Source organism: Phaseolus vulgaris, chromosome 2 (genome assembly GCF_051622355.1).
Source record: "Phaseolus vulgaris cultivar YP4 chromosome 2, ASM5162235v1, whole genome shotgun sequence".
In the NCBI taxonomy this organism is placed as follows: Eukaryota; Viridiplantae; Streptophyta; class Magnoliopsida; order Fabales; family Fabaceae; genus Phaseolus; species Phaseolus vulgaris.
This window is the reverse complement of record NC_143499.1, coordinates 48,592,036-48,604,570: the sequence shown is the minus strand read 5'-3', so window position 1 is coordinate 48,604,570 and position 12,535 is coordinate 48,592,036. Positions and strand designations below refer to the sequence as shown.

The window sequence follows — 12,535 nt, the reverse complement described above, 5'->3', positions numbered from 1 at the left end:
AAAGCATAAAGGGCGATGGAGGAAAAGGGAATATTTATATCAAACGCTTATCATTAAGATGTTTGGTTATAAGCAGCATAAATTTTCATAACATAATGGTATCGTTATCATTATTCATTAATGAAGATTGATATTGACAGTCTAATTAAAAACATTCAATTCAATGATCTCATGACCGCAACAGATTTAAGACTCAGATAAGAGAAAGCGAATTTAGAAAATCAACTTAATTGGCAAAATTTATATAAAAAAAAAAGTAGTATGATTTAATAGAGACAATAACAATACAGTAGTAACCATCGGCGGCGGCAGAAAGCGCAACTGCTACTGCCTTTGCAGCCATAACTTAAGCTCTCCCATTCATCCCTATACATACATTTGCTCTGCAACCTACACTTTCTCTGCCATTCTTATTTCTCAACTGCAATATTCATAACAATTCAAGTTAATAAGGAGAGAGAATTTCTCCTCTTATAAACCCCGTTTTGCCGCAACGTCTTCTTTGGTTCTTTTATCGATAAATATAAAGAACAAAAAGCTGTTTCCCTAAATCTTGTGCTTGTCTCGTAAGAAGTTTCCTTCGTAAGCGACGAGAGTCGCATGACATTGGAGGGATATATCTCCACAGAAGAAACGGCCGCATTAAAATAAAAAAAAGCGTGACTCTTGTTGCTGGTAGAGGAAAAAAGTCCTCAAAAGAATCAATAAAAGGGTGGTGGTGGAGGCGATGCGTATGGGAGTCCAACGATGGGTGGCAATGGCCCTTCATATACAGGGGCAGGTGGTGGGTTTTGGTACACAACAGGTGGCGGTGGAGAAACGGGTGGCGGCGATGCCGGCGGCGGCGGCGAACTGTATTGAAGTGGTGGAGGTGGAGGGGGAGAATGGGATGGTGATGGTGATGGGTGATAAGGAGTGTTAGAAGGGGATGGTGGTGGGTGATAAGGTGTGTGAGATGGGGATGGTGGTGGAAGGTAAGGTGTGGGAGAAGGTGTTGATTGAGGAGGGGGTGGAGGAAGTTCTGTACAAGGTGGTGGAGGTGGAAAATGAACAGGAGAAGGTGGTGGGGGTGATAAATAAGGATATGCATGAGGTGAGGGTGAGTGATGAGGTGTTGGAGGTGGCGATGAGCCGTAATCATGTGAAGGTGGTGGTGTCGGGAATGTTGGAGCCGTTGGCGGCGGAGGGTGGGCAACATAGGGTGGCGTTGGAGTAGGTGAAGGTGGCATTGGAGAAGGAGAAGGAGAAGGTGGAGTATATGACGGAGGCGGCAAATGTGAAGGTGTTGGAGGCTGTGGAGAGTAGACAGGTGGAGCAGGGGAAGAATGTGGTGGTGGCAAATACACTGGAGAAGGAGGAGTATGAACGGGTGGTTGTGGGGAAGGTGCCACCGGTCCTGGTGGAGGGGAATGTCCCACCACCGGTGGTTCCGAAGGAGGTGTAGGTACCAGTGGGTTCGGTGGCGAAGGATGTGTTGCAGGCGCCGGAGGTGTAGGCAGTGGTGAAGGTGTTGTAGGTGGAGGTAATGGTGAAGGAGTAGCAGGTGAAGGAGGCGATGAAGGCGAAGGAGTTACAGGTGAAGGTGTCCCAGGTGATGGATGCGAAGGAGTCCCAGGTGATGGAGGTGAAGGAGAAGGAGTTCCGGGTGAAGGTGTCCCAGGTGATGGGGGTGAAGGAGTTACAGGTGAAGGTGGCGATGAAGGCGAAGGTAACGGCGAAGGAGTTATAGGTGAAGGTGTACCAGGTGATGGAGGTGAAGGAGTTACAGGTGAAGGTGATGTTGGTGAAGGAACAAACGGTTTGCAGTTAAAGGAGTTACAATCGACAGGCTTAGACAAGAAAGCCTGGCATTGCGCCGGAGGCCTCTGAACGGGCCTCGCCGGCAAGCAGTTGAGTCTATCGTCAAACGCCGGCAAGGCGAGGCAGGCGGGAGGTTCGCCGGTGAAGAAGTTAGAGGAGTAAGTGAAGTTGAGGAGATGAGGCAACATACAAATACTAGGAGGAATTTGACCGGAGAGCAAGTTGTGGGCCACGTTGAGCTGCTCCAAGCTGACGGCGTTTCCGACGGCCTTGGGTAAGGGACCAAGAAGTTGGTTAAAGCTGACGTCAAACACCGTGAGGTTCTTCAGCAAGCCTATCTCGGAGGGCAAGCAGGAGCGGAATTCGTTGTTCATGAGAATGATCTCGTTGAGGTTGGACATGTTGCCGAGGCTGTGCGGAATGCAACCATGGAACCTATTGTTGGCGAGGACGATGACAGAGACGGGGGAGTTGCCGAAGTTGTCGGGAAGATCAAAGACGAAACGATTGTCGTTGATGAAAATGGCGTCGAGATCTTTATCAAACAATTCCCTGGGCACAGTTCCTTCGAATTCGTTGAACCTGAGATCCAAGAACTTGAGCGAAGGAAGGTGCAGAACCACCTCGGGGAAGCTCCCGGCGAAGCGGTTGTTACTGAGATCCAGCTCGTGGAGGAGAATCAACTTGTGGAAGGTGTGGGGCACAGTGCCGCAGAATCTGTTGGAGTTGATGTGGAAGAGTGCAAGATCTACGAGCAAACCGAGCTCCTCCGGTAAGTAGCCGGCAATGTCGCGATGGTTGAGATCAATGCCGGCCACCGTTTGGATGGAGGGGTTGTCGAGCGCGGGTGCACAGTAAACTCCGGTGTAGGTACAAACTTGGGATCCTACCCAGTCGGTTGTCTGGTTTTGGGGATCAGATAAAATGGCTAGCTTCCAAGCTTGCAAGGCAATGTAAGCGTCTCTGAGACGGTTATTTTGGAAAACAAGGGAAGGGTCTACGCTCACATTCTCACCTCTGTCGCCAAACTCGTCCCTGTAGGAGAGAACGTGGCGTGGGTGGGTGAGCGTGAGAGAGGAACCATTGGCACGTACAAAGAGTGTGACCAAGAACAAGGCAACAAGGAGGAATGTGAGATTGGAGGAGTGTGCTTCTTTCTTCTTCATCTCATATGAGTCATGCCACACAGCAAGTGTTGTTGTTGTTGTTGTTGAAGAAGAAGATCTAAGAAAGATGCAGAGAGAAGAAAGAAAAGGGTTTGTCCAAGGGATTTTTGAACTCGGTGGCTGGGGCTTATAGAGAGAAAGAGAGAGGGTGACACGAATAATTCATCCAAGGGACAGCTATAAACAGCTCAAACCATACCAGATTCTCTCTTCCCCGTTTATGTTTTTTAATTATTCACTTCAATTTTACACTCTCAGTTTCCCCGTTTACTGTGTTATATCTGAAAACGCAAATATGAGGAAAATAATTTATCGGTGGTGTAGACACGTACTCTGCCAGCTGTGTTACTCCTAATAACATTTAAAACAATAATGAGTTAACTGTAGTTTTAAAGTAATTAAGTTTGATAATTGGAACAGTGTTAGCATGATTATGAGTGGGCGAGCAATCCAATGGATTTATTTATTTATCCAAGTATTTATGTTTGGTTGTTGATGTTGGCAGACACTGGGGTGCAGTAATTTGTTTGGGGAGTGTTTGGTGTTTGGTGCTGTCACAACCTGTTAACTACCTAAACGTGTAACCTGAAGGAGGAAGAAGGGACCGAATGGATCCTTTAAATTCATTACCATTACTTTCTTTACCTTTTTATATCTGCACCGTGCAATTCTATTATTTCTTCACCTCAAATTAATTACGCTTTTTTAGTTTGCATTCAAAAATGTCTCCCCCCTCCCCCGCAAATACTGTGGGACTAATTTCACTTATTTTTCTAAACTTATATTTTTTAAATGGGATTGAAATCAAGAAAAAAGTGATTGAAATCAATTGAATATTTTTTTTTTCTAGTTGTATGGTATATTTTTTTTTCTACTTACTCGAACGATCTTATATTTTTCTATTTTTTTATTTTTAGTTTTCGTGAATTTTAAACTCAGATGAAAAATGTAAAAAAACGTAATAAATAAGATATTATTAGTATAATAACGTACTTATTTTTTAAATTTATTTTTATTATATAATTATTATAAACTTTTTGTTAGTGAACCTTATTAAAAATTTTGATCATAATTAAAAATATATTAATTAGTCTTATTAATCCTCTGTTTAAGTATAATGATTTTGATTGTTAATTCTCTGCTGAACCTTCTGTATACTTGTATTTAATATTCTTTTTTCTCTTTCACTATTTATTTTCATTATAATCATTCTCTATTTTAATTAATTACAAAACTTTTAGTTTAAAATTAATTAATACCAATAAAATTATGCAGTAAATATTACAAAGACTAACAGAACAATTCATTTCCCTCTTACTAATACAAATATATAGAAGAACTATATAGATTAAGCATCAGTAAAATCTACAACATAAATGCTAAAAAAAATCAATGTTTAGTATAGAAAACATATAATGGATTTCCATTCGTTAAGATATTAAACTGTTATCATGTATTTAGATTTTGCAATAAATCAGAAATACGTTTTATTGGCTATTCACTTTATGTTATAATTTGAAACATGATATTGTTTCAAATTTCGGATATTTATATCACCGACTGATTCTTGTCTTTTTTATTGCGTTTAATCAGGCTTTCAGGATGTACGGAATTAGTTTTTTTGTGTGTAAATAGGAAGAGTGAGATAGTTAAGTTGGATTTTTGTTGAACTAAAAAAAAGCACTATGATAGAGATGAAATAAAGTTAAAGTGAATGTGAACTTGTCAAACTAGGGGTCCTAAGGGAAAATATGATTATAACACTTATTATTTTCCTTTTTCCAAAGTTAAAGAGTGCATTCTTCCATTCTTAATTTTTCTTCTCCTCTTACTTTTATTGTCCACGTTTTCAAGAATAAAATTTATACTTTATTTGAATTGGGAAGAGAATGTACGAAGATTTGAGAGAATAAATTTATAGTAATTTAAAAGAAAAGTGTAAAAAAAAAAAATATGTTATTTGGATTGAGTTATATAGAGTAAATTTGTAGAAAAGGTTTATTGAAATTTGTGATGATAATGATTGAATTTTTAATTTTTTTAAAAATATTAAAATCGTAAATTTATAAATTTACTTTTATCTTTTATAAAAAATTAAAATTGAAATATGAGATATTTTTGTGTAGTTTTAGTTCATTAAAAAAATTTATGTTTGATTAAAACATTTTTTTAATGAAAAAAAATAATTTGCACGTGATATGTTTTTCTAGTGTATAAAAAAAAATTACATTAGTTATTACTTGTTTTTTTTAGTGTTCATCACAAGCATATCACAATGAGAGCATTCTGAGATTCAAGTGAAAAAGTAAATTAGATAAGGATAATATGGTAACATTATAACTGTGACGCGTACATTCCTATTACTTCCCCCTCTTATTTGCTTGGATGAGAGATCCACTCTTATGTCTTTTTTCATGCCCTTACTCTCTCACAAATCAACCAATCCAAACACAAATGATCAATGCGCATTCATGCTTCATTCTCCGAATGGATTCAAACATAATGTTAAATTTTTCCTTCACTTTCTTAAGTCAATATAAAAGGTTCAATCTAACTAGAAACAAATTGAAGCAAGTTATATTTTAGTATCTTCCTTTAAACCTTCGTCTTTCTCATTAAGAAAATAATCATTTAGGAATATGAGAAATCTCGTAGATCAGATTATTTATTAATGTTTTCCTCAAAAAAATGTTTTTATTTTAAAATGCTTTATTGATTAAATTCAAAAGTATTAAACTCTCGAAGTCAATGCTATTTTAGTTCAATGTTCTTTTTCATCAACTATATATCTAACATCCCAAATTTTTTTATAGGCAAAGAAAGTTATTTCATTTCTCGTCATTCGTGAAAATTTGTGATTTATATGAATTGATTTCAATTTTGCTTCTATTGTAATTATGGACGTGTCACGTAGAAACATGTAAAAATAATTTAGTGTATGTAGTAGTAAAAAATTAATTGGTTTTAATCTCCAATTAAGTTTGGGTTTATATTAAATCACTAGTACAAAATTTGAAAACAACGACCATTTATTTAGTGCGCCTTTGCGTTTAAACGCATTTGTAAAAAATGCGGTGGCATTTTTGTAATTAAATTGATTTACAAATGCGGTTCTAGGGTAAGACCGCATTTGTAAATCAATTTTACCCTAAAAATAGAAGCGCGCCACTGGTTTTCACTTTCACTTTCGTCTTCTCCGCTCTTCGTTTCAACGTTCTCAGCTCTCTCCGCTTTGCATTGTAAGTTTCAGCTCTCTCTGCTTCAACGTTTGTTTTCGTTTTCGTTTTTGTCATTGTCATTATTCACTTCCTTGGCATTGTCATTTCGTTTCCTTACTCGTTTTCTGCATATAGGTGGTTACTGTTCTATTGGTTCGCTGGTTTTTTCTGCTCCGCCACCGCCACTGCTTCCGCCACCGCCTTCGTCTTCGTCTCCGATCACCATCAACCTAAAGGTTGGTGTTGTATTTATTTAATATTTTGAATTTATATTTAAAATTTTGAATTCATATTTAATATTTTGAATTTTTATTTTTCTGTATTATAATATATATTTAATTAATAACTAATACAACTTGGAATGTATAACTAATAACTAATAATTTATATATTTGTGTGTATTTTGAATTTTTGTATTATATAATTTCTATTTTCTTAAATTTATATTATATATAAATTCTATTTTTGTAATTATTTTTATTTTTTGCACTTTCTCTTTGCATATCTTTCTTTTTTTCCCTGGCATCATTTATTTTTTATAATTGTCACTTTAAACTACTTTTACTTAAATAAAAATGAATATGATATTAATCTTTATGGAATTATAATTTTATAGTGTATTAAACTTTGTTCTAGAATTTTAATTTTAGAAGTGAAATATTTAGTTAGTTGTTAATTACATTTTAATAAAAGTTTTATGTTATGTTAGTTATTGTTACTTTCAGAATAGAAATATCGTGTTTGGATTGAGTCCGGGGGTGTTCGACCCTCGACAAATGTGTGAGATTGAAGAGAATACTAATTATTAGAAAATCCTAACTATATTCCAGAATATATAATGGATCGAAGTTGGATTAATGTTGTTCGTATAAGTGATGAGTACGAAAGGGGAGTAGAGGAATTTATACAATTTGCGCAGCGTAACGCGATTATTAGTGGTCATGATGGAGCAAAGATCAGGTGTCCGTGCGTTAACTGTTTGAATGGAAGGATACTGGATGTGAATATCATGAGGGAACACCTGCTATGTGATGGGTTTCTTCGATCTTATACAACTTGGACATGGCATGGTGAATTATTAAATTTACCACGTGTTTCCGTAACTGAAGAATATGTGGGTTCTACCATGGATGAGGCAGTACACGATGATGGAGATGATGATCGATTGGAGGATATGATTCGTGATGTGGGAGCTGAGTGTTTTGCAAAAGCGCATGGATATGAAAGTATGTCAAAAGATGCAGAGACTCCTTTGTATCCTGGATCAACTAACTTCACACGGTTGTCGGCGGTGTTAAGATTGATGAATTTGAAGGCAATAAACGGATGGACTGATAAAAGCTTCACGGAATTGCTCCAGCTGTTGAAGGATATGCTTCTAGAGGGAAATAGTCTACCTAATCGTAATTACGAGGCAAAAAAGATTCTTTGTCCAATGGGTATAGAGTACAAAAAGATACATGCATGCCCTAATGATTGTATATTATACCGGAAAGATTTTGAATTGTTGAAAAGTTGTCCGAGGTGTGGGTTATCACGTTATAAGTTGAAACAAAAAGATGATGATTCTATTGATGACATGGAAAAGCATGGACCCCCAATGAAGGTTATGTGGTATCTTCCCATCATTCCAAGGATGAAGCGTTTGTTTGCAAACCCAGACGATGCTAAGAATCTTAGATGGCATGCAGATGAGAGGAAATGCGATGGCATGTACCGACATCCAGCTGATTCTATTCAATGGAAGAAATTTGATGATGACTTTCCAGAATTTGGTAAAGAATCAAGAAATATCCGACTTGGTTTAGCTACAGACGGAATGAATCCGTTTGGTAATATGAGTCAAAATCACAGTTCATGGCCTGTATTACTAGTTATTTACAACTTACCTCCTGGATTGTGCATGAAGCGAAAATACATGATGTTGTCTATGATGATATCCGGTCCGAAACAACCAGGGAATGATATTGATGTTTATCTAAGTCCCCTAATTGAAGATTTGAAGTTAATGTGGGACCAGGGTGTCGAAGTATTTGACGGATTTGCTAATGAAACTTTCAAGCTTCATGCCATGTTATTTTGCACCATCAATGACTTTCTGGCATATGGTAACTTATCAGGTTATAGTGTTAAGGGTCACAAAGCGTGTCCAATATGCGAAGAAGACACTGCTTCTCAACAATTGAAACATGGAAGGAAAACAGTATATCTTCGGCATCGGAGGTTTCTTAGAAGTCATCATCCTTACCGGAGGTTGAAAAAAGCCTTTAATGGACACCAAGAGGGTAGTGGTCCACCAACTCCATTAACCGGTGTTGAGGTTTACGAAAAGGTAAATAACATAGACCACACCTTCGGCAAGTCCAAAAAAAAGTCATCTGTGACAAATATTTGGAAGAAGAAATCAATCTTCTTTGATCTTCCGTACTGGTCGAGGTTAGAAGTCAGACATTGTATAGATGTAATGCATGTTGAGAAGAATGTGTGTGATAGCTTAATTGGTACACTTCTTAACATTAACGGGAAGACGAAGGATGGTCTAAATGCTCGTTTAGATTTGATTGAGATGAACATACACGGCGAGTTGGCACCCATACAAATGGGTAAGCGTACATATTTGCCCCCAGCCTGTTACACAATGTCAAAAGATGAAAAAATTAGTTTTTGTCAATGTCTAAAGGGTGTGAAAGTGCCACAAGGACATTCCTCAAATGTGAAGAGTCTAGTGTCAATGCAAGATTTGAAGTTAATTGGGTTGAAGTTTCATGATTGTCACATCTTGATACAACAATTGTTGCCGGTAGCTATCCGTGGGATCTTACCAAAAAATGTTAGACACACCATAACCCGTTTGTGCTCATTCTTCTCTTCCATCTGTTGTAAAGTCATTGATCCCTCAAAACTAGATGAACTTCAAAATGAAATTGTTGTTATCTTGTGTGAATTGGAAATGTTTTTTCCTCCGTCTTTTTTTGACATCATGGTTCATCTAGTGGTGCATCTGGTAAGAGAGGTTAGATTGTGTGGACCGGTGTACTTAAGATGGATGTATCCTGTTGAGCGGTATATGAAAATTTTGAAAGGTTATGTGAAAAATCATTATCGTCCAGAGGCTTCAATGATTGAAAGGTACATAGCTGAAGAAAGTATTGAATTTTGTTCAGAGTACATGACAAAAGCAAATCCAATAGGTGTTCCAGCTAATTCATGGCACCACAGGCGTTCTACAAGTAAATGTTTACGTGGTGTGAATATTGTAAGCAAATCTCGATCAGAAGTCTTGCAAGCACATTTGTACATATTGAATAACACAGATGAAGTTGTACCTTACATAGAAGCTCATAAAGCCATTGTGAAGGCAAATAACCCAAGACAAGCAGAGAAATGGGTCTTGATGGAACATAATAGAACTTTCATGCCTTGGTTTAAAGATGAGGTGTTCAAGGATTCAACGGCATCAGAGACCTTGACTTGGTTGGCTGCTGGATTGAAGTTTGATGTCATTTCATGTACAGCGTACGAAGTGAATAATTGTATATTTTACACGAAGTCCCTGGATGAAAAGAGTACAGTTCAAAATTCTGGTGTTACTCTTGAAGCCGAGTCAATGCAGTTTTCGACTTCGAAAGATACAAATCCAGTACTTGGATCAATGGCATACTATGGGTTTATAGAAGAGATATGGGAGATTGACTACACTAAGTTTTCCGTTCCAGTTTTCAAGTGTAAATGGGTTGATAATAAAAGTGGGGTTAAAATTGATGAATCAGGATTCACACTAGTGGACTTTCGAAAGATAGGGTATCGAGATGAGCCATTTATAATGGTTCAACAAGCATCTCAGGTTTTCTATGTGAAAGATCCTACGTCAGAACATTGGTATGTCGTTTTACACGGAAAAAAACAAGGGGAAGCCATAGATGATATTGAATATGGCGAAACTCGTTCATTCACACCAATGATAACTAATAAAGATGACGATGTACTTGATGATGTACATGTAACCCGTAAAGACCACAGTGAAGGAATTTACATATAAACATTCAACCCACATGCAACATGTAAATAAACATTTATAATTTTATGTATTATTTTTATATGATTTTAATTCGATGCACATTAACTAATGTTTGTTACCTAATTTTTTTAACAGAGACATGGATGACGACCAGACTCCAGTCAGACCTCGATCTGGGCGAGGTAGTAGAGGACCTACAAGATTGAAGCGTCTTGCATTGAGACGTGCTGCTGGTGAGAAGACACATGTTGACATTGACGTCAACACTGGAGTGGCTTTTGGTCCTAAGGCAGATGAGTTTATGAGCTATCTTGGAGTTGTTTCTCGTGAGAGGCTCTCCATTTTGATTAATTCATGGGATGAGGTTTCAGAGGTTGATTGGAACATGCTATGGGAGGATGTTCTGGTAAGCTTTACATTATTATTGTTATCATATAATGCTTTTTAATATTGATTAATTAATTTTAATTTCATGATGTTATTTTGCAGGCAAACTTTGACATTCCTGATGTGGAACCGCTTCGATCAAAGATATTATCCAATATCGCACTTAAATTTCGTACCTTTAAGTCAAGACTGACATCGAGATACATTTTTGGCGACCTTAAAGACGAAAATCCATGTTTAAAGTACCAACATATTGATGAAGAGACATGGCGTCTTTTTAGAGAAAGCCGTGAAAATGAGGCTTGGATGGTAAGTGAAGTAACTTTTTTGTTTATATAACATTAATAAGTTTATCTTATTTACTTCAGTTTGTTTATTTCAATTATGACAGGATCGTCGGAAGAAAGCTCAAGAGATAGCTTTGAAGAATCTTACCCCGCACGTTATGTCTCGTTCGGGGTATAGAAAACTTGAGCAAACACTGATGGTGGAAAAGGAGAAATCTCAACAGGGGACGTATTCTGAGAATGTGGAAACAGGGGTCACTTCTCCTCCACCACCTTTTCGCCATGAAAAATGGAAGAGGGCCCGAATTAAAAAGTCCGGTGCACCAAGTTCCGAGCAATCCGGGGTTATAATCGAAAAAATTGTAAGTTATTTTTGTTATTTTCAATTTTTTTAAAGCATTAATTATATTAATAATTGAAAATATGATTTTTGTGTACTCTTGCAGGATTCCTTGGAATCCGACGGTACATTTGTTGCTGAAGGTCGTCACGATATCCTGGTTGAAGCAATTGGACGACCTGAACACTCTGGTCGTGTTCGTGCCGCTGGACAAGGGGTCGGAATTAAACTTTATTTTGGAGTTTCAGAACGACAGCCATCCTCCTCCTCCAAGAAGGAAACTCAAATGAAGACTAAGTTACGTGAAGAAATAATGGAGGAGATGAGAAAGGAGACTGATTTGATGTGGCTGGAGATGAAAAAGGAGAATGATCGAATGCGACAAGAGTTTCTATCGCAACAAGTTTGTGTTGAGCCGATTGAACCCCTTGTTAGTCCCACTCCCAAGAGCACAAAGGGGAGTTGTGCGGCTCCTCCAACATCAGGGGATGATATCAATGGGCAGACAGAGGATTGTGAGCTACTGGTAGTGGGCGGCAAACTTCCTCGGGTGGTGGCACTTGGAAAAGTCTATAAAAACGCCACCACCTTACATAACGTTCCTCTCTCCCCTGATGTGGCGAAGGTAACTGTTGAAAAAGTACGATTTCCTGATGCTCGTGTTCCACTACCTTCAGATGAGGTAACCACTGTGGCCGATGCATTTCAGACATTCGTTGCCTGGCCCAGAGAGCTCATTCGATCTATGCCCGAACCTCATGTAATAATTTCGTTTCATTATATTATTTTTTATTTATATTTATATATTACATATAATTTAATACAAATGTTGTAGGAACCTTTTCAGCCACCAACTCCGAAAAAGAAGCGTGAGGTTCCAGTTGACGATCCTATGGCTTCCCTACGTCTCATTGCTAGTCAGATTGGCAATGATCCTTTTCCAGTTCCGTGGGATAATACATTTTTTCAAATCAACACTGAACTGCCACTGATGATTTACAACACAGATTTATCAGAATTTATATCTGGGAACCAGGAGCTCAATATAAGTATAATTCAATTTTTTATGATGTAAGTATCTTTACCTATTATTCAATTTACTTTATGTTAAATTATTATTGATTATGCTTTAACTAAAAACTTGTAGGTTTTTGCATAGAGTCTGTATCACTGAGGGGAAGGAAAATATGTATGGATTCGTAGATCCTGCATATACTAATCCCGTTGGACCAAACTCAACTGAGACTCAAGCATACATCACTAACATCCTGGAAAAAGAGGGAAAACAAATTTATTTATGCCCTTACATTAATGAGTAA

General features: G+C 37.6%; 2 protein-coding genes across 2 annotated transcripts; one reads left to right on the top strand and one right to left on the bottom strand.

Annotated features, from left to right (window-relative positions):
• Positions 1-212: 212 nt before the first annotated feature.
• On the bottom strand, positions 213-3,390 carry LOC137812885 (leucine-rich repeat extensin-like protein 5). Its single transcript, XM_068615122.2, has one exon. It carries the CDS (start codon positions 2,964-2,966, stop codon positions 702-704), a length of 2,265 nt encoding a protein of 754 aa, XP_068471223.2. The 5' UTR covers positions 2,967-3,390; the 3' UTR covers positions 213-701.
• Positions 3,391-10,595: 7,205 nt separating this feature from the next.
• On the top strand, positions 10,596-12,535 carry LOC150029230 (uncharacterized). The gene is made up of 4 exons (XM_090297971.1): positions 10,596-11,238; positions 11,323-11,976; positions 12,052-12,287; positions 12,364-12,535. The coding sequence occupies exons 1-4, from the start codon at positions 11,035-11,037 to the stop codon at positions 12,533-12,535; spliced, it is 1,266 nt and encodes a 421-aa protein (XP_090154097.1). The 5' UTR covers positions 10,596-11,034.

What these genes read in the sequence shown, in the direction of transcription:
- LOC137812885 (XM_068615122.2), bottom strand. Translation starts at nt 2,966, where the DNA reads ATGAAGAAGAAAGAAGCACACTCCTCCAATCTCACATTCCTCCTTGTT.
- LOC150029230 (XM_090297971.1), top strand. Translation starts at nt 11,035, where the DNA reads ATGTCTCGTTCGGGGTATAGAAAACTTGAGCAAACACTGATGGTGGAA. An exon ending in GATCTATGCCCGAACCTCAT is followed by an intron (nt 11,977 to 12,051) that starts GTAATAATTTCG and finishes CAAATGTTGTAG; the next exon opens with GAACCTTTTCAGCCACCAAC. An exon ending in ATAATTCAATTTTTTATGAT is followed by an intron (nt 12,288 to 12,363) that starts GTAAGTATCTTT and finishes AAAAACTTGTAG; the next exon opens with GTTTTTGCATAGAGTCTGTA.